A 19,885-nucleotide genomic window follows, 5' to 3' on the forward strand; every position below is an offset into this window, starting at 1 on the left:
GCTTATTTCCCAGAAACCAAGTAACGACTACGTAAGGGGGTGCAATGGAGTTTGAACGGCGCAACAATAAGTGAATAGCCGTCAGAATAAATGCATAGTGGAAACTGAAAAGACTTGGCAAATTAAACGTCAAATTATATGGCCTACGTGCCAGAACCATTGTCGAAATATTACATGCAAATCGGCATCGAAAGCCATGGTTAGAATAGTGCCATCATTACATATTGATAAGAGAAAGTCCTAAAGCAGAAATTTAAAAGAATTCAAGCGATCAGCAAAGGTGGCAATCTTGGCGTCGAGATCATTCTTCACGGCCTGGTCAATCTCCAACTCCTTGATAACATCCTTTGTCGAGATGATCAGAGCCTTGGACTCCTTAGTAAGCGCATCCAACTGAGCTTTCACAGCAGGGCCTTCCTCGACCAAATCAGCTCGCCTTTTCTCCAACTTGGCAATCTCTCGATGCAGCTCCTCAAGTTTAGTGTCGACATCAGAAATTTCATCCGCAATCAAAACCTTCCTAGCAGTAAATTTCTTGAAGTCTTCTTTCATCGCTGCAACTTGAGCTTTGCCAGAAGAGACTTTTGCTTCCTTAAAGCTGACAGCTTGGCCAACGTCCTTGACTTGATGAAAAGTGGCTAAAGCATCCACTAAGAAAGATTGAAGGTTGGCCAAAGCAGCAGCCTGATGAGAATCAAGCTTTTGGCCAAGTAGGAAGACGAGCAATTCCTTAGCAGCATGACTCGCTTGAGGATCAACTTGAATCTGGTCGAGAAATCCGCTGGCGAAAACAATAGCCTTCAGCCAACCCATGCTCTCCTCGATTTGCTGAAGGTTAGCCACCCCACTAGATTGAGCAGTCTCAGCAGTGGCATCAGCTTGATGGGGTGGAGAATCCCAGTCTAAGGTGCCATCGAGAAAGCCATCCAAAGCTGCCAGCGGGTCCTCCTCAAATAAAGTGTCAAGCTTTTCACTAGACACATGAGATGAGGAGCCACCCTTGGCTTGAGGCGAAGGGTGCACAGTGGCAGTCGATTTTGGAGGAGGCATAGGGATATCATCCTTGCCTGGAAGAGCTTCTGCTTCGCGAATAGGAGAGGTTGCACCTTGAGTTTCCTACAAGAGAAACCTCTTTAATGCCCTTTTCGATAAAGTAAAATGCACAGCAGGAGGGCAAACGGAACCCAGGCCGCATTGAGCAGTAATTTATAAAAATTTGGGGTCCAAGTGATTATTTTATTAGTTAACTCATGTCACCTCTTAACTTTCTGACATAGATGAAATCATGGCCCTAAAAAGGCTATAACTGTCAGCTAGTGGAAAGACAGCAGACGTTATGGCTATCGATTGGACCTGAGGATCGAACGGTCAAAAACACAAAGTATTTGAATCGTTGAAATTGAACGGGTGTGATAAAAAATGCTTGGTGTCTTCAAGCTAAAGCAGTCGACAACCAACATTCTTGGGGGGCAACTGTTAAGCTAAAATTACGAGTACTACGATTCTCGACATCATGGTGCAAAGGTGCGTTCTCGACAGAAAGGGTTATGGCGAAACCGGTAACTCAGCACATGGTGTCCCTCAAAGTCAAGTTAGTGAGAGCTATATCTCGACAAACTCAGCAGATGAAGGAATCTCGATCATCTTAACGGAAGAGGCAGTTACCGAGTAACGAGCATCTACAAGCACGGCAAGCACGTGCATATACCCACGATGCCACGAATAGCAACGGTTACCCACGACTCAGGACCACCCACGTGGCAATAGAGTCACGTGCGCGAAGACCACCAGCTAAACGTGGGGTGAGGTGCCAAAATTCAAAACCCACGAAGCCATCATGCATTCAAGAAAAACCGCCAAGAACGTGGGGAGAAAGAAAACTATAAATAGAGGAAGCAGCAGCAGAAGAGGAGGTTCCCAACTCAAACTCTGAAAATTCACCAAAAAGCTCCAAATGTCCGCATCAATGAGACTCAAGGAGCAAAACGTGATGATGAAGGAGTATGTTGCAGAACCAACACTTTAGTTTTCTTGTATTTAAGCTTGTTAATTCCCAGTTCCTTTATGTATTTTCCTGTCGAGATCCTCATCTCTTGTAGCTTTTGTGTTATTTTGATGTATGTGATTTCTTTTTAATTGACCCGTGCTTAATGAAATTCAGTTCTGTTTAAACCAACTCGTTGTTGTCGAAAAAGCACTTACACACACACAACACTTTGGCAAAAGCGTTTTCTCAAAAGGACCCTGAATCTAAACTTCCTTTAGTCGAACTAAGAGGATATTTGTTTACCAAAAATCCACGTAAACAATACCATTGCACGGCCAAAGCTTGTGGCATGCCATGATGTTTAATGGCGACTAATTTCCCTCTATATTCTATAAACATCTTTTGGTATGGGAAAAATTGGATATTTTATAAATTATCAATGTATTATATTTAGTATCAAATTATGCATTAGCATAATTGGTTTCAACTTTTTTTTTTTTTTGAAGTCAAGCTATTAATTCCTGGTATTATTATTATTAGAAAATTAGCAGTTCCACAGGCTGTTCGTGTAGTGTATTTTCCCAGTTTTAGATTTAAGACTTTTCAACATCCAGCCTGGCCTTATTATTCTTTATCTGCGAAGTTTTAACCTGCATACTCGGTTCTGAAGCTCGTAAATCGAGGGTTCGTAATTCTTGGTAATATGTTTAACTCTACACAACGTGATAAAGTAAAATACTTGAATCTGTACTTTGATATTAACATTAAATTGTCAGATAGGTCCACTGGATTTTACTGAAATTTATGCAATGTTAACTTGGCTCGTTTAGGTGTTTGTCAACTTCATGCCAAAAGGTATACTTAAAAACAAGATCCTATCCCCCTACAAATCATGTTCAGCATAATCTGGTAAACAAAAAGTTATAGCCAAATGGCTTCTTACTAGTTAGTTAAGTAAAATACATAGGTACTAGTACCATGACCATCTTTCCACATGGGCTCGGTCATGCATTAGAAACGAACTAATAACTTCAACAGTTGCAGTATGTTTTGGGGCGTTTCCCACCTTCATTGTTGCTCGAATGATTTCAAAAGCTACTATTTCAAGCTTTCAGAATACGTGATCGATTCTGGCTACATTTTCCAAACATGCACTTAATCTATTTTACAGCAAGCTTCAACAACAAAAAAAAGTATTTTGAATACTGCAGCTGGTAGTCTTTCATACATACAATTCATTTACATGAAAATCAATCCCTTGAACAAAACTAATAACAATAAAAAGCTTTCCCTGCTCTGTAGCTATCATTGCATATAGAATATGCTAAGACTGAAAAAAGAGAGACTGCATTGAAATTGTAAGTAACTGAACAAGTGGCGCTCTGGGTGGAGAGTGCCCATAGGTTTTGAGTTGCACAGTAAACCAGAAGAACACCATAAAAAATCAGCTATTGTCGAGATAAAAAACCTCAACGCCTTCTGTAAACCTTCCCAAATCGATTAGACGTACTTGGGTTGATCCTTCTAACTTGATTCATGAAGAGTTTATGTCTGCCAAAGTTTGTAATGGTGTGTTAGATTATACTGAAGATTGCGGAGATGGTGCATTACTGATCACTTTCTTGGGAAGAAAACAAGAGCGCATTAATTTTTCATTGAGTTTGAAGTGCATTGTGATATTATCCCCTTAACTTTCAAGAATGGATATGCCCTTATATGTTTACTTTAAAAGATGATCCCATCTTAGAAGAGCTTTTTTGCTGTGCACCTAGTTTAGACATATCATCAAGAGGGACAGTAATGGAAACTACAGACTTCTACAGTAATCTTTAACAGCTCAATGTGTTTTACTGATTTGCAATTTATCCTTGTGTGTGGACAAAAGAATAAATAACATTAAGGAAAAATGACTTCCAAATACCATTATACATACCTCTCAAATTCCAACTTCTGGACTACAATTCCATTCAGGACAAGCTCTGAGCTATAAACAGCAGTCCCTGCAAATTTCAGTTCCATATTGCACATTAATATAAGATAAATCATAACTGCATTGTTTATTGAAGATGCAAGGGTTCAACACCTCTCTTAAGGAAATCACAGCATATTGCATAGTCATCTTCACAAGAAAGAATCAGCAGATCATCTAAGATATTATCATTCTTATCTCCACATATCTGACTTTCATCCAATACCTGGAGAGTTTAGACAATTTATATGTTACCCAATTCAAAAAAATATGTGCACAGAATGTTGCAACCAAATATTGCAACCACAAGTTAGCTACAGTTGTGGAGTGGCATGCATAGGTGAACCTGCATACCTGGCCATGAACAGCTGTGACCAAGCTTGTGACCATTTCCTTATCAGGTTTAATGTGGGGTGTGATGTAGACTCTCCTACCCTGTAGTGACAAGCAACCGTATTTTGAGGCAAAAATTACAAGCACACAAGAGTTTGAGCATATAATGAACAGAAGTTTATACAAATACCTTCAGGAGAGGCTTCTGTCTTGCTCGAGCGAGAGAAGCAGGCATGCTAAAGCCTATTTCCTTTTCCTTTTTCATATCCCTCAGAATGTAATTTTTCTCATCAATAAAACAGTTGGCTTGTCCACAGCTCTCAAGCCATAAGTGGGTCACCACTATTTTCCCAAGAGCCATTACTTCCAACATATTCTTTGTACGTGTAAATTTGTCTGCTACAAAGTGTGTGGCCTCCATTGAGCTTGATGCAATAGGTATATTGAAACGTGCCAAGATCTGTGAGGAGGAAATAAAAAAATAACTAGTCGGTAATATACACATTTAGCATATCTTATTGTAAACACCTATCAACCGTTTACCTTTTTTTGCTTCTTGATGACACTGTCCTCCAAATGTTGGCTAAACAAAACTCGAACATGTGCCATATCTCTTCTATGTCTCAGATCTCTCCATACCAAAACTGGCGAAGACTCGGGAACTCCTAATCTGATAAGCTCCTTCAAAAGTGAAGACTTTGGCAGGCTTTTGTCACATGACTTTTTGTGATTCTTGTTGTATGTGTGGCTAGCATTTGAAATCTTTATGCTTTCACTTGAGGCTACTGTAGCAGGAATATCTAAACCTAGTTTTGCAGCGCTCTTGTTTGACAATATTTCAACATGTGCCTGCAATAATGGACGGATATCATGCAGGTTTTCTTCAGATGTTATGGCATTACCAGCTGAACCTGGTTGAACATAGGTCCCCTGCAACACACATCTTCCATTGACAATAGATGAAGCATTGCAAGGTGACCGTGTGTTACATGATTTATCCACATCTTGACCTTCTAGACATCTAGTGGAGTAGATGTTGCTTTCTTTTCCATCAATACACAAAGTTGTGGGGGCATTAGGATTGGTTTGCACATTAGCCCGCTTTCTTTTCCCTCTTGGTCTTTTTAGGTAAACCCATGAATCAATACTGGAAAAACTGCTGGTTGCAGATAGCCGTGGACTAACTAGAACCTGATGATTCAACCTGTTAAATGATTTATCCACATCTTGACCTTCTAGACATCTAGTGGAGTAGATGTTGCTTTCTTTTCCATCAATACACAAAGTTGCGGGTGCATTAGGATTGATTTGCACATTAGCCCGCTTTCCTTTCCCCCTTGGTCTTTTTGGGTAAACCCATGAATCCATACTGGAAAAACTGCTGGTTGCAGATAGCCGTGGACTAACTAGAACCTGATGATTCAACCTGCTTTTCCTAGCCTCCCCACATGAATTGGTAGGCAGTTTGGGATGTTTTGTCTTAACACCCAACTTCACTGGATCAGCCACTAAACCATTTCCCTTCTTGTGTCTAATAACACCCTTTTCCTTGACATTATTGTCCTTCGCTGTATGATGGCTTGGTTGATCTTTGATCCTTGTCCATTTGCTCTCATTACTCAAATTTCTGGGTTCTCTGGCGGAAGGTTGAAAACTTACATACTTTCCTAGTGAGCAACCATCTTCAAGTGGTACATGTTCACTGTATATTGGTTTACTAGTATCATTCCCAAACTGTCCCTCAACCGTTGACTTGCTTTTCATCATCTTTTTCGTTTTTCCTGTGACACAGTTTGGCTCCTGATTTTCAGTATCCAAACAAGAGGAACTAGAAGTCAGTTTGCGGAATCTACATGAAGATACATTTATCTTATTTGATTTTAGTGTGACAGAATGTAAAGCAGGATCCTGTCTATATGAATAACTTTTTTGACAATCTTCATTCAAATCGCTCAAAGAACCACCAAATGCATTCTCTGGTTGATCAGCATCATTAAAACAGAAGGCAGGAGGGGGCTCGTTGGCTAATGCATCCATTGCTTCAGCAGCTATTTGAGTGTCTAAACCAATATCATACATGCCTTCTGTATGTGGTACATTGGAATAGACATTAAGATTCTCTCTTGTAGCCCTTAACTCAGCATCCAGCTCCTTAAGAGAGTTATTATTTTCAGTTGCCATCCTTGGTCCTTGGACTGACTTATCACATCTATTACCTGGACTGCAGTTTCCTTGGTTCTGAAGAGGATCATCTTTTTTCTGTCGTCTTCTCTTATATGCCAGTCTGTAGCTTCTAAAATTTGCTGATGCTTCAACTTTTTCACAGAAGATATCAGCATTTTTGTCATTTTTATCACAGCCAACCCACTTGAAAGGTTCTTTTGCTTCATTATGAGTTCGAGCTTTAATTTTCTTAGCCAGGCTCAATGGTCCTACTCCTCCTGCAATCATGACATTAGGTGATTTCTCCCTAGTGATTTTTCTACAATGAATTCCTTCAAAAGAGTCCATGCTGTTTGATGACAAGTACTGATCCACGAAGCCTAGTGCTTCTTGGGTTGAATCAGCAGGCTGTGGTGAGTGAATGTGATTTAACCCTGCAGGAAGACATAGATAATTGTTGTCATCAAAGTTGTCAGCACCAATTGAAGCACATTTTCCACTTGAAGAACATTATATTCGTCAAAAGTGAACCATTCATGAAATGTTCTAGGCACAGTTACTGCAGTATACTGTTTGTTTAGGCACAGTCAAAAAATAATAACTTACAGAGATACACTACAAAAGATATATTAAAATGTGATCCTCAATGTTAAAAGTTAAGTACCAAACACATACCAGTAGCAGCAGATTTCCCAAAATTGATGGCATTTGAGTGTGCTTGCTCACAAGGTGGCTGAAGCCGTCTCTTCTTGAAGAGCATCGAAAGATTTCTCACTTTTGGACCAGTTTCATCCTCAAGAAATCCTTTGGCAACAGTCATTGCACCTGCACTATTCATTTCTTCATCCTCACTATCAAGCACTACTTCTTGTTCATGCTCAGATACAGGACCAGTTGTCCTGCATTCGACAGTATCCGAATCCGAATCATCTATAACCTCAGTATTCACACTGAGATTTTCCACCTCAGTGAAGGGACTATTTATGACCAAGGTGTCCTCAAAGAGCTCAGTTTCCTGAAACTGCCCACCTTCCTTTGCATCTTCGACCATACCCCCTAATTGTATCCAAACAACAATCTCATCATGCCAAGCTAGTTCAATCCAAGTTCCATAACATTCCACACCCAGAAACAAAAGCAATAACTCTCACAATTACTTGTAGTTTATATGATATATTTCACACATATTTCAACTCCAAAGCAATTCCAAAACATATAATCTCCATTTCAGTTAATGATCAACTTATAAGATGGGGTTTGTCATTTGTGTGCTCTACTTCCAAGTTTCACCACAAACAAACAAACAGGCATAGCAATTTCAAGATAAATCATCGACCCAACTGAGAAAAAGTACCAAAAGAGCAACAGAACCGCATTTTGTGAATAGTTCCTAAATGCACAGAAAAAACCCAATACACAACACACACACACACACTGCATGCATAAACGGTGAAAGGAATGATCGAAACATCAAACAAAGTATATTGATAATAGAAGAAAATAAGCAGCGAAGAATCGAAAATCACCAGCAGGAGGTGGCGATGAAGGTTGAGAACGAAATGCGTCAGCCATTGGAACGAAATGGGAACTCCGATTTCTTCAACGATTACTCCGAAACCCTAATAGTAACAGTTGGTGTGATGAACGGAGAAGAAGAACAAGTTCAGAAACCACTGCATTGTAAGCAATTTATGAGAAAATGCACCAAAATTTTCAGCTCGAAATTTTGGAGGGAAAAAAGATGACTCACGATCAAATTGCTATAGTTTTGCAAACTAGCAACATATGGGCATTTGGTCTAGTGGTATGATTCTCGCTTAGGGTGCGAGAGGTCCCGAGTTCAATTCTCGGAATGCCCCATTCTCAATTTTTAGTTTTATATTCACTTTATTTAATTCTTAATTTCTTTTATAACAACTTAATATTTAATTCTTAATTAAAAAAGTCTGAATTGGGCAAACTATACATTTTCCTTAGGATCATATGCCCTATAATATTTCTTTTGTAGTTTCTGTGATTTGTAAAGCCATGATTATTTGTATATTTTAATAATTTTGGAAGTCGATTTTTTAATAGCTTAATAATTATATACTATTTCCTCAAAATTAAAAGGATACCATAATTTTTTTATTCTTGTGGGGGAATATATTAATATGAAGAAATTAAATTTAATAAAAATAGTTATGTATTACACAATCTCTAAAATTATATTGAAATATATTTTTCAAAAATAATTAAAATCTTATTATAGTCAAGTGTAAAATGTTTATTCTTGTGTAACATATTTCCATTCTTATGTGGAAGTTCTTAATAAAGTTCACAAAGACCATTGCACTCTCCTTGTACGTTGTGGAGCTGCGCATCAAGGCTTGCAACAACGTCCTTTCAAATTCCATCATGTCTAGTCGGGTCATCCATGCTTGGAGGGAAGGGGAAGAGGAAATTCACTGCAAGAATGAAAGTGTGCGTTATGATTTTATCCCCTTAAACAATAATGTATTTCATAATATTCTTTGCGTGAAAAGAAAGGTTGAAGCTCGATTGAGAGAGGTTCAAAGGGAGTTGGATGCCAAAGTCTCTTATAACCCTGTTAGGTTTGAAGGTGAACTACAACGGGAGTACAAGAACATTCTAAAGTAAAAGGAATAATGTGGTACTAGAAAGCTAGAGAGGACAAGGTGCAATTTGGGGATAAGATCACTTCTTATTTCCATACTCAAGCTATTATTAGAAGGATGAGAAATGCCATCAACAGGTTGAATGTTGATGATGGGATGTGGCGTGCAGATAATGCAAGGCTTGCTATTGAGGTCCAAGCACACAATAATAGTTTGTTGAGGGGGAAAGCCATAAGAGAATCGCACCTTGTTTGAATACAGATTTAAAGAGACAAACATGAGATTTCTCTCTAAATGAAGAATTAAAGCCTTGATGAAAACAAATCAAAAGGGTCAGCTGACAGCTGCAGCAAAAAACAAAATCCATAAGAGAATCGCACCTAAATAGGAGAAAGATAGTCAATCGACTCTAAAGAAGCACAATGTCCATAGAAAGATACAAATACAAAGCGTGTCAATCAAGCGGATATAGAGCGATACGTGTATATCAGGATCACATAGGAAAACATTACAAGATATGCAGACACGTTTTCAGAGGATACATATCGTTACGAGTATCACGAGATACATTTTCCCCTTGTGTTGAACTTTTTATCAAGGAATCAAGATAAATCTAATGGACGACCATGGTTAATATCATGTTCATAGCAATAACACAATAATATGAATACCATGTAGAAATATTCACTTATGTGTACTGATTTGTTGAATTGCCCTTTTACCCTTATGGTTGTCAAAACTCTTCTTTATCGTGTATATATATATAGAGGATGTATCTTATGAGAATGATGTTTTTATGTTAGAAAATGAGAATAAATCACGACCGTTAGATCTAATTATGAATGGTTCAGATTAAAAGATTTAAATAGTCATGTGATAGTCACATGACCACTTAAAAATGTCATGTGACTTAATGTTTTAATCTGAACCGTTCATGATTAGATCTAACGGTCAGTGATTTATTCTCATGTTCTCACATAACATCACATTTCTCATAAGATACATCCTCATTCATATATATATATATATATATATATATATATATTTATTAAGATAAGCTAAGATTAGAATATATAAACATTAAGGATGTACATAAGTAAGTATGAATGATATAATATATGTATGAATAAATCTATAACTATTTGCAAATGTATAATGTAGATTGGATTAGATTGATTTGGTTTTGAAAATCGATCTGAAATTCGATCAGATGCAGTACAAAATTTCAATTTTTCTAGTTTTCAGTTTGATTGAATTTTGGTTTCTTCAATTGATTTTTCACTTTTGTGTTGATCTGGTCAGTTATTAACACTCATAGTTTTGATACCTACTTCCTACTGTTAAGTTTTATTATTAATTTAGTGTATGAGAAGAAGATGAAATTAAAAACATGAAAATTTATTTCATGATATATATTTTTGGATACATAGATGTAAAGCTTCGCTATCAGTAACTGAGGATGAACAATTTAAATAACTATTCAATCACTGCTTGGTGCAATCTGTGGGCTTAAAAGAGACAATTTTCTTATGCAGGTCAAAGCCAACTAAAAAGTTCTGTTGCGCCAAGCTCCCAAAGATTCCAGTCATCGGATCTTCAGTTGAGCGAAAAGTGAAGCACACAACATGATCTGAGACTTGAAAAAAAGTGTTGAGAACATTTAACCGAACATCAGCACCCTTAAAATGTGCGGTGATTATAGGAAAATGAGATGGGTCTAATGCTCCTTCGTAGCAGAGGCTCAAATATTTAGTAGGATCTTCAACGCGCTTTAATTTTACCACCTCTGCCACTGCTAATTCCAACTTGTTATACATATCATTGGGCAAAATTGTCAACTCTGAGCCAGAGTCAATTACCATATGTTTTGCATTAGACTTGAATGAGGAGGCCAAAAAATCTAGCCTCTTGTTTCCCACACTAAATGCTTCCAAAGTCAAGGCGTAAGAGACATTTTCAATGATTTTTATGGGAGTTGAGACAGTCCCATGTCCAGAAACCACAGCAGCATCACCAAAATGGAGTTTGCTTGAGGCGTTACTAATATCTGGCCATGAAGCCATAGGCACCAAACAGTAGGAAAATTTCTTTTTAATCGAAGAACCCAATTGACTTGTGAGTGACATAGGTCCAGCTCCAAGGCCAACTATTCCAGATATCCTCCCACGAAACGAACCATTATTGTAATGTCCACAACCAATCACAGTTTTAGGAAATGAGATAGGGAAGCCACTTGTGGATTCCAAGGTCAATGTCTCCAAACTAACATCTCCTATCGATCCGTCAGATCCAGAACTATATTGAATCCCATATAAACAAGTATTGGACTGGGAACAACCAGAAACTTCCACAGATTCACAGGTGGGAGAGGGGCAAGGAACGTTTCTATAGGTTTTGGATTTTGAAGGATCAAAAATTGGTGTGGTTTGGTTGTAACATAACTGACAAGGTTGGCACTGAAGCCAGATAAAGTCACTACCTGTATCAACAACACCATAAAGTTGGAATGGCGGGGTGCCAACTGAATAGCTCATGATATAACCAACATCATCTGGGCTCACACTTGATTCAGGGTTTTTTATACGGGTGGAACCTTTATTAAAACGATTGGCACGGTTGAAGGAACGACGCACTGCGTTAGAAACTCGTAGGAAGTAAGTATCTGTAGGACGATGTAGTGGTGATTTTGGAGAATCTCGATGGATGAGCTCCACACTGAAACCATTTTTTAGTGAATCAATGAGAGAGAATTTACAAAGGAAAAGCAAAAGAAGAGGAATAGATGAGTAACATGTCATTATTAGAGATTTGTGACCATTGAGTAGCTCTTTGTGGCCTTTATAGGACCCTGTTGAAAAGGGTGAGTGGGAATATTGGTAAATTTTGTGTGAGATAACCGAAAATGTGTTGCTAATGACTAGCTATAACAGTTTTTAATTTTGCATATTTAAAAATAAATATTAATATTATTAATCACAACATTTGGATTTTAAAACAATAATAATAAAAGTAAATTTGACTTGACTTTTTTCATTAATGGCAATAATAATTAGTTATTAATAATCATTTGTATTATTCATTCAGCTAATTACTATATGTGAAAAATTTAATTTGATGATATTCATAATTAAATTTCAATTATTGTTTTAAAGTAAATTTTAATTATTAATCATAACTTCACCAATTTTTTTAAAGAGTAATAGTAATAAAAAGTATAAAATTGATTTGGTCTTTAAATTAGTAAAAATATTAATTAGTTATTAATAGTATTTATAATAATTAATAATTTTAAAAATTATAACTTCACACATATAAAGTTAAATATTAATATTATTTAGTTTTAGTTATAACTCACACATTGATTATTTTATTAAAATAATAAAATAAAAGTAATTACAATTTAATTTATTTATATAAAAATATATTAAGTATTAAACTTAAATAATAATAATAATAATAATACTAAAAATAATAATAATAAAAGTAAAGTAAAGTTGACCTGACATTCACATTAAAAAAAATATGAATGATTTATTAATAACTTGTATATAGTTCATTATATCAAATTCTAGTTGTAAAGTTTTTCAATTTATCATATTTAAATTTAAACATTAATATTATTTCATTCTTATCATTAATCACATCTTGAGAAAAAAAATTAAACATGAATAATAATTATAATACTAATATTTAAAATTGATTTAACTTTACACTAATAAAAATAGTATTAATTAGTTATTAATGATATTTATAATTGAAATTAACTTGAACTTTGTATTAACAATAGTGTTAACTTAAAAAAAAACAATAGTGTTAATTACGCATCAAAGACTAGTTAAAATTTCAAATATTAACTATATATCAGAACTTGAGTAAAAAAAAGGGATATGTTTTAAGTACATATTACTTAAAAAAAGTACATATTGACTAAAAAAAATTGTAATTATTAATATTTTTAGCAACACAATGGTATTTTTTAATATGTGGTGGGTAGGGGTTTTATGAGATGGCGGGTAAGGATTTATGAGGTGGCGAAAGACAAGGTAAAGGAGGTGGTGACGGTGAAGGACACACTTGATCATACTAATTTGAGTAGAGTCTTTAATTGTTCGTGGTGTCTAATGCAGGATGTAAATGAGAAAACATGATACATGTTCCACTTTACCTGTTACTTTATGTGCTAGAATTAATTAATTAATTTGATTAGACTATAGCTAATACTCTTGATGATTTAGGTTGATGTGTGATTGTGGTGGAAAAGAGGTTGGCATGACCATTCAGCTCATAACTCATACCTATATGTTATTATGTTTTATGAAGGACAGGGGCATTGCCATTATTGATTTTGCTGAATATGTATTCCTCTTATCACTTTTTTTCTATTCTGTTCTTAAGTGAAAGCAGAAGGAGAAGAGAGTGTTAGGGATCAAAATATTGAAAAGGCCGCTTGGAAGGTAAGGTCTACACTAGGAGGAAGAGGCCTGGGCATGGTCTGACGCAGGGCCTGACTAAACCTGCACAGCCCCTGGACTCAGGACAATCTGCCGAACCAAGTCTAGACTTCTTCCTCCTAGTGTAGACCTTACAAACAGCCCTTTCAATATTTTGATACCTAATGGACAGTAAAGATAACAATTATTAGTTACATACTGTCATACAAGTCTTTCATGGTCCTTAGAACTTAGAAGACTGCACAACCATTTAGTCCTGAACTTCAGCATACTGAAAATGTTATAAAAAAGATCTTGTTGTTTATGCTTTTAGTTCAATTTTGATGTGGTGATTCAGGAAGCTACAAGACAAGGTAGCATTGATCACTGGGGCAGCTAGTGGAATTGGAAAAGCTGCAGCAACAAAATTTATCAACAAAATTTATCAAGCCTAATGGGAAGATCACAGTCAATAGTGCTCTTAATTCACCTGCTTGGAAATCAAGTAATCAACTATTGATCAAAAGTACGCTGCTCTAATGAAAAATAACACATGGCACTATCAGCAAGTGAGTTTTTAAGCTCAAACGAAATTCAGACGGTACTATCAACAATTATAAGGCTCTTCTTGTTGTTAAGCATAAAACTATTAGTAGAGTGGTTTTATCTCATGCAATTTCAAATGGCTGGTCACTAATTAAGACAAATTTATATGGATAATGTCTTGTTAAATAGGGACTTTGTTAAAGAAGCAACATGTTGTCTCTCGCTTTCCGTCTGTTGAACAAAAAGATGATGTCTGTTAGAGAGACTGGGATAAATAAAACCTTAGAAGTTTCACACAAAAATGGATAATGATCTATATTCACAACATAGAGGTAAGGGAGTATCATGTTACTCTAATCACTTAATTTTTCTCATTCATCTCAGGTGTCAATATAAATTGAGTCTTAAGTCTTAACAAAACATTATTCATGCTTTTTTGCTGAGAAAACTTCAATAACAAAATTATTTATGAATGTCAATTATGGGATGTGACATATATAGATATTCTTTAGCTACATTGACCAAATTACCCTTGCAGCATTTTATTTAATACTAGACACCAAATCTGCATATCACATTCTCTCTCTAACTCTGAGCATCAATCTACAAATACAATACCCCAGTGTGTTTGTCTGCATCAGAGCCACTTTACTGCAGAAAATCATGTTAAGACTTGGTTTGAGGTTGGTTTCAACTTTCATAATTCATTCTTCTGCCTCCATCTGTTTTCAGATTGCTGATTCAAAAAATTTATAGGATGTTCTGCTTGTGCTTTCCACAATCTTTTTAATTAATAATCTTTATGTGATTGTAACATTTTGGTTTAAGGAAATGGCTATGGATTTATTTACTAGTCCACCACTTTGTAGGGTGGATGAATGGTAGATAGGGTTAACAACTAGGTTAATGAAATGATTGATTGTTTAATTTTGTATTCTTTGAACCTTCTTGCATCTGGATTTTCCTTTCAATTCTTTGATAATATGTGAATAATACTCTGCGTTTCTGGTAAAAGCAGTCAAAAGGCTTGCTACTCAAGGTCTTCGGTTGCTGAGAGCTTCCACAGGTTATTGTCTACTCAGACTGGAAGGTATGGCATTGTTATCCTTCTGTTTATCTTGTCTCTGATTTACTTTTCCTTTTCCTGTTTCGAGAGTGAACTTGAATATAACAATCCTATACTTGATTCCAAGTTTTGAAAGAAAAAAGTAGTATGTATTATTGATTCCCTATGAAAGTTGAATTTTACTGTTTCTATAGCATAAATTCCTGATGCATGATTGATGAGTTCCAAATTTTTTGTCCAGTCGCTTTTACTAGTCACACTTATAAATTGTAGTTTAATATCTCTGTATGTTAAATAGGAATTTCAATTTGTAGGCTAGTTCTTCAACTCTTTCTCCTTGCATTATATTGCTGTATATGTAGGGACAGAACTACCTACAGTAAAAACAGGGCAATCACCCCCTAAGAGGAAAAAAAATCATCACAGAACAGTATTCACATGTTGTATTTGTTCTCCGTAAAATTCTTACACTGCATCATCTAATTAGCCATTATTGATTTTGCTAAATATGTATTAAATTTTCGCTCCTCTTATCACTTCTTTTCTGTTCTGTTCTTAAGTGAATGCACAAGGAGAAGAGAGTGTTAGGGATCAAAATATTGAAAGGTCACTTGGAAGGTAAGGTCTACACTAGGAGGAAGATGCATGGGCATGGTTTGACGGAGGGCCTGACTAAACTTGCACCGCCCCTGGACCACCAGGACAATGTGCCGAACCAAGTTTAGACTTATTACTCCTAGTGTAGACCTTACAAACAGCCCTTTCAATATTTTGATACCTAACGGACAGTAAAGATAACAATTATTAGTTACATACTGACACATACAAGTCTTTCATGGTCCTTAGAACTTAGAAGACTGCACAACCATTTAGTCCTGAACTTCAGCATACTGAAAATGTTATAAAAAAAGATCTTTGTTGTTTATGCTTTTAGTTCAATTTTGATGTGGTGATTCAGGAAGCTACAAGACAAGGTAGCATTGATCACCGGGGCAGCTAGTGGAATAGGAAAAGCTGCAGCAACAAAATTTATCAACAATGGAGCCAAGGTTATTATTGCTGATATCCAACAAAAACTTGGCCAAGAGACTGCGAAAGAGCTAGGACCTAATGCCACCTTCATAACATGTGATGTCACAAAAGAGTCAGATATATCCAATGCTGTTGAGTTTGCTATTTCTGAATACAAACAGCTTGATATCATGTACAACAATGCAGGAGTACCCTGCAGAACTCCTGGAAGCATTGTTGATCTGGACCTGGCATCTTTTGACAGAGTCATGGATATAAATGTTCGTGGGGTTATGGCGGGCATCAAGCACGCAGCGCGCGTAATGATCCCGCGTGGAGCCGGGTCCATTCTCTGCACAGCCAGTGTCACTGGAGTGATGGGAGGGTTGGCTCAGCACACATACTCAATCTCCAAGTTTACAGTCATAGGCATTGTTAAATCTCTGTCTTCAGAGCTGTGTAGGCATGGAATCAGAGTCAATTGCATATCACCCATTGCTATACCTACTTCTTTTGTCATGGATGAAATGAGTCACATTTATCCACATCTTGATGCTCAGAAGCTTGTAGACATTGTTCATAATACCGGTGTCCTTAAGGGAGCAAATTGTGAACCCAGTGATGTTGCCGACGCTGCACTTTATCTTGCATCTGATGATGCCAAGTATGTTAGTGGGCATAATTTGGTTGTGGATGGAGGTTTCACATCTTTTAAGAATCTTGAGTTTCCTGCACCAGATAAAGTACATTAGAAGATTTTCCAATTTATAGAATGTAATAGTGATTCAAATCATCTTCCAATTTTTCAATTTTTAACTACTTAGTTACTCAAGGTGACAGATCATTATGGTATCATTTTTTTCATGTAAAACTCACTCCACCTACTCAAAAAGACTCGGTGGCTTAGTTTTCTTTGAGGATCTAGTAAAACCTGCGCGCGCATCTCTTTGCTGGATTGCCATTCTAGTGACATAGATGAAATTTCTAGGACTATTGTTTTGGTAACTCAGAATGTTACAGAAACAATGTAGCATAGCATTCAATTTTGAGGCGTGTAAACAGCATCAAGCCAGGTCCCATGTTCTCAAGTCTCAAGGCATGCTAAATATGCATGACAGCATTAGGAATACATATCTTATTGTTCTGTATTTTTATTTACAGGTTGTAAGGGAATGTGAAAGAGATAGAACTATTGTCGACTTTCACTTGAATTTGGTTCCATTTCCACCGAAGATGCACTTGCAAGGATCATCCTGCTTCTGGGAAGAATCTACCCAGGCATTCATATTGCAGATCTTCCCCTGAGATTGTATGTACAAGAGCTTTTACTCTTTCTATTGAACTAAGGAAAAATGGGCATGTTGTTAATAACATAAGAAAGCCACTTTGGTTTCTGCATATTATATATCAATATATCACTACAGTAGTTGGTTTAAAACTGGCAACCCTGGTTTTGCACCAGAGACAAGTGCATTTCCTGCTCAACCAACACAAATTCTTTCCTCGGAATTGCAGTACTATATGATGCTTCTCATTTGCAACTTGCCCCCCCATTCAGCCCAAGCAAATGTTTTAATTGTAAATACTTAAAAACACAGTAACTTCCAACTACCTTTGCCTGTTTAGTCTCCTGCTGCTCTTGTTAGAACAACTTTATCCAACTTAATGGTCAAGAACCACATCCTGTGTGAAATGGGTTGAGCCAGAAAGATTCTTTACAGACAGAATAAACACATGACAATCTGTCCTACATGGCCGTCGTTTCAGGTCCTTCATCATCTTCTCAATGATGCAAGAATACGATCCTTCATATTTACCTTTAGACTTTAGTGTGTACTGTAAAAGATGCTTATAGTAGTGTTTGAAAAGATAACAAAAGCTTTGATTCACAGACCACATCATGGTTCCCATTCTACATCAATCTTATTGCATCGTCTGTTGTCATGATAAGAAGCCTCACAGTCGATATTGTAAACCATCAGCATCTTTACGATGGCGTTACAGCACCAGAAGGTGCTTCAACAAAGAATACTTAAATAAGAGGAATCTGTCAAATGATTGAAATTAAATAACAACCACTGCACAAATCCAGGTCATATTGATTTATACCACAAAAAATAAATCAATTTGAGTCTGTGTAAGGAAACCTCAGCAAAATCATTGGTTTCCATTGCTTAAAAACCTATATAGTTCTCATGTTTTAACAAGATTTATCCCTGCTTTTAGAAAAACGGCTACGCAGTCCAGGAGAGTTCAAAAGGAATGAGAAGAATCCCATACTCCTATTCTACTTAAGGACCCTCTCCACTTAACCGTGCTAGATCTAGCATGGCTACACAACTTTTATCAAATCATACTTCCAGCAAAGTTATAGAAAATGGCAAGATCAATTTCTGTTATTATCCATTCTTAATCAAGATTTGTCTATGAATCCACTAATTATACAAAACAAATTAAGGTTTGTGTGACTATAAATTGTTGATCCGGTGATCCCTATCTCTGGTAAAAGAGCTCCAAATAGTATAATTTGCATATGCCGCTTTATGGGATTCATTTCAATTTGCAGTAACCCAAGAAAAAAAAATTGATCACAAGATCTGATACAGAAACAAAATACAGAAGATCTCTAAACTAAGGAAGAAACAAGATTGTATACTATATGCAATAGGGGGCAGTAAAATTAAATACCATTAGTAGCATACTATATGCAATACTAGAATAATCAAATTCAATTTCACTGACAAAACTGTTCTACCCGTTGGGCAATGAGGTCAATAGCAGCATTAGCTGATGAGAATGCCCCATGAAAACTTTCCTTATAAGAAATTGACTCCAATTCACGGGCCATCTTCAACAAAATCCCTCCCAAGTCTGTTTGCTTCTGCAGCAAACAATTATAGTACGTTTTGGCAGCAACTCTGCTTATCTCAACATTGGTTTCCTCTGGACAGTACTCATCATCCAACCATTTATGTAAAGTAACCCTAAGCCACTCTGATTCCTGATAATTGAAAAACAAAAACACAAAGCTAAAATACTTCAACCCCTTCAATTCAAAAATTGCCAAAATAGAAATTGATACCAATTTTGGAATGAAGGAGCAAAAGGGGTACCTGCAAGGCCATGTTTGGGGCTAACCATTGGTCAGGAACCCTAAGGTCTTCAACTTGGTCTTCAGGTTCTGGGAATGGATGAGGATGGGACCTGACCAGAGTGGGGGAATTGGTACGAGTGTGATGAAGAATTGGTGAAGAAGAAACATGGTGGTGAGTCAGAGAAGAGGGTGTTCCAGTGAAGGGATAGGTGGTCAATGAGTTGAAACAAGTGAAGCGTGGACGCAGAATCATGGGCTGACCCAGATTCAAGGTTGTCATCGTAGACAGTGTAGAGAGGTTAACAGAGACAGGGAGAAACCACCAATATTGTTTTTTTGGTCAAAGGCAACTACCAATATGAACCATTCATTCAGAAACTTGTACCTTTTGGATGAGGCCTTCTCCACTAGGAGGAGGATAATGTAATTATTTTGAAATACTAATGCATGTCTTAATATACAGTGAAAAATCACGGTGGACAACTAGACATCCTCGAAGTCTTATTGCCTTTATTCACTGTGATTTTCTACCGTGTATCTAAACACCATTAACGCTTTTTTAAGTTTATGGGTCTCAAGAAAATTATTGATGAAGCAATTTGTTTTTAGTACGATTATAAATGAGCAGTTAAGAGGATGTCAACATGTTAGGAATCAGAGTACCATTA

At 36.6% G+C, this 19,885-nt stretch overlaps 4 protein-coding genes and 1 non-coding gene across 7 annotated transcripts; 2 read left to right on the plus strand and 3 right to left on the minus strand.

The window, feature by feature from the left end:
• Positions 1-3,163: 3,163 nt before the first annotated feature.
• Positions 3,164-8,113, minus strand: LOC130730881 (uncharacterized). The gene is made up of 8 exons (XM_057583018.1): positions 7,979-8,113; positions 7,128-7,508; positions 4,833-6,886; positions 4,480-4,749; positions 4,311-4,391; positions 4,071-4,182; positions 3,921-3,987; positions 3,164-3,538 (listed from the first exon to the last, which is right to left on the minus strand). The coding sequence occupies exons 1-8, from the start codon at positions 8,022-8,024 to the stop codon at positions 3,457-3,459; spliced, it is 3,093 nt and encodes a 1,030-aa protein (XP_057439001.1). The 5' UTR covers positions 8,025-8,113; the 3' UTR covers positions 3,164-3,456.
• Positions 8,114-8,239: 126 nt separating this feature from the next.
• On the plus strand, positions 8,240-8,311 carry TRNAP-AGG (transfer RNA proline (anticodon AGG)). The gene has a single exon. It is a non-coding gene; the product is annotated as a tRNA-Pro (tRNA).
• A 2,141-nt stretch (positions 8,312-10,452) lies between these two features.
• Positions 10,453-11,911, minus strand: LOC130732707 (aspartic proteinase CDR1-like). The gene has a single exon (XM_057584703.1). The coding sequence runs from the start codon at positions 11,866-11,868 to the stop codon at positions 10,555-10,557; it is 1,314 nt and encodes a 437-aa protein (XP_057440686.1). The 5' UTR covers positions 11,869-11,911; the 3' UTR covers positions 10,453-10,554.
• Positions 11,912-14,623: 2,712 nt separating this feature from the next.
• LOC130730883 (zerumbone synthase) lies at positions 14,624-17,334 on the plus strand. Of its 2 annotated transcripts, none has more exons than XM_057583021.1 (3): positions 14,624-14,729; positions 15,062-15,136; positions 16,071-17,334. In XM_057583021.1, the coding sequence occupies exons 1-3, from the start codon at positions 14,710-14,712 to the stop codon at positions 16,873-16,875; spliced, it is 900 nt and encodes a 299-aa protein (XP_057439004.1). In that variant the 5' UTR covers positions 14,624-14,709; the 3' UTR covers positions 16,876-17,334. The 2 variants fall into 2 exon arrangements, with proteins under 2 accessions (XP_057439004.1, XP_057439005.1); XM_057583022.1 differs by having other exon boundaries at positions 14,629-14,729; positions 15,065-15,136.
• On the minus strand, positions 16,010-19,593 carry LOC130730884 (uncharacterized). 2 transcript variants are annotated; one of them, XM_057583024.1, is made up of 3 exons: positions 19,237-19,593; positions 18,879-19,124; positions 16,010-16,852 (listed from the first exon to the last, which is right to left on the minus strand). In XM_057583024.1, exons 1-3 carry the CDS (start codon positions 19,495-19,497, stop codon positions 16,835-16,837), a joined length of 525 nt encoding a protein of 174 aa, XP_057439007.1. In that variant the 5' UTR covers positions 19,498-19,593; the 3' UTR covers positions 16,010-16,834. The 2 variants fall into 2 exon arrangements, with proteins under 2 accessions (XP_057439007.1, XP_057439006.1); XM_057583023.1 differs by lacking the exon at positions 16,010-16,852 and having other exon boundaries at positions 18,642-19,124; positions 19,237-19,591.
• Positions 19,594-19,885: the final 292 nt, after the last annotated feature.

Source organism: Lotus japonicus, chromosome 1, assembly GCF_012489685.1.
Source record: "Lotus japonicus ecotype B-129 chromosome 1, LjGifu_v1.2".
Classification (NCBI taxonomy): Eukaryota; Viridiplantae; Streptophyta; class Magnoliopsida; order Fabales; family Fabaceae; genus Lotus; species Lotus japonicus.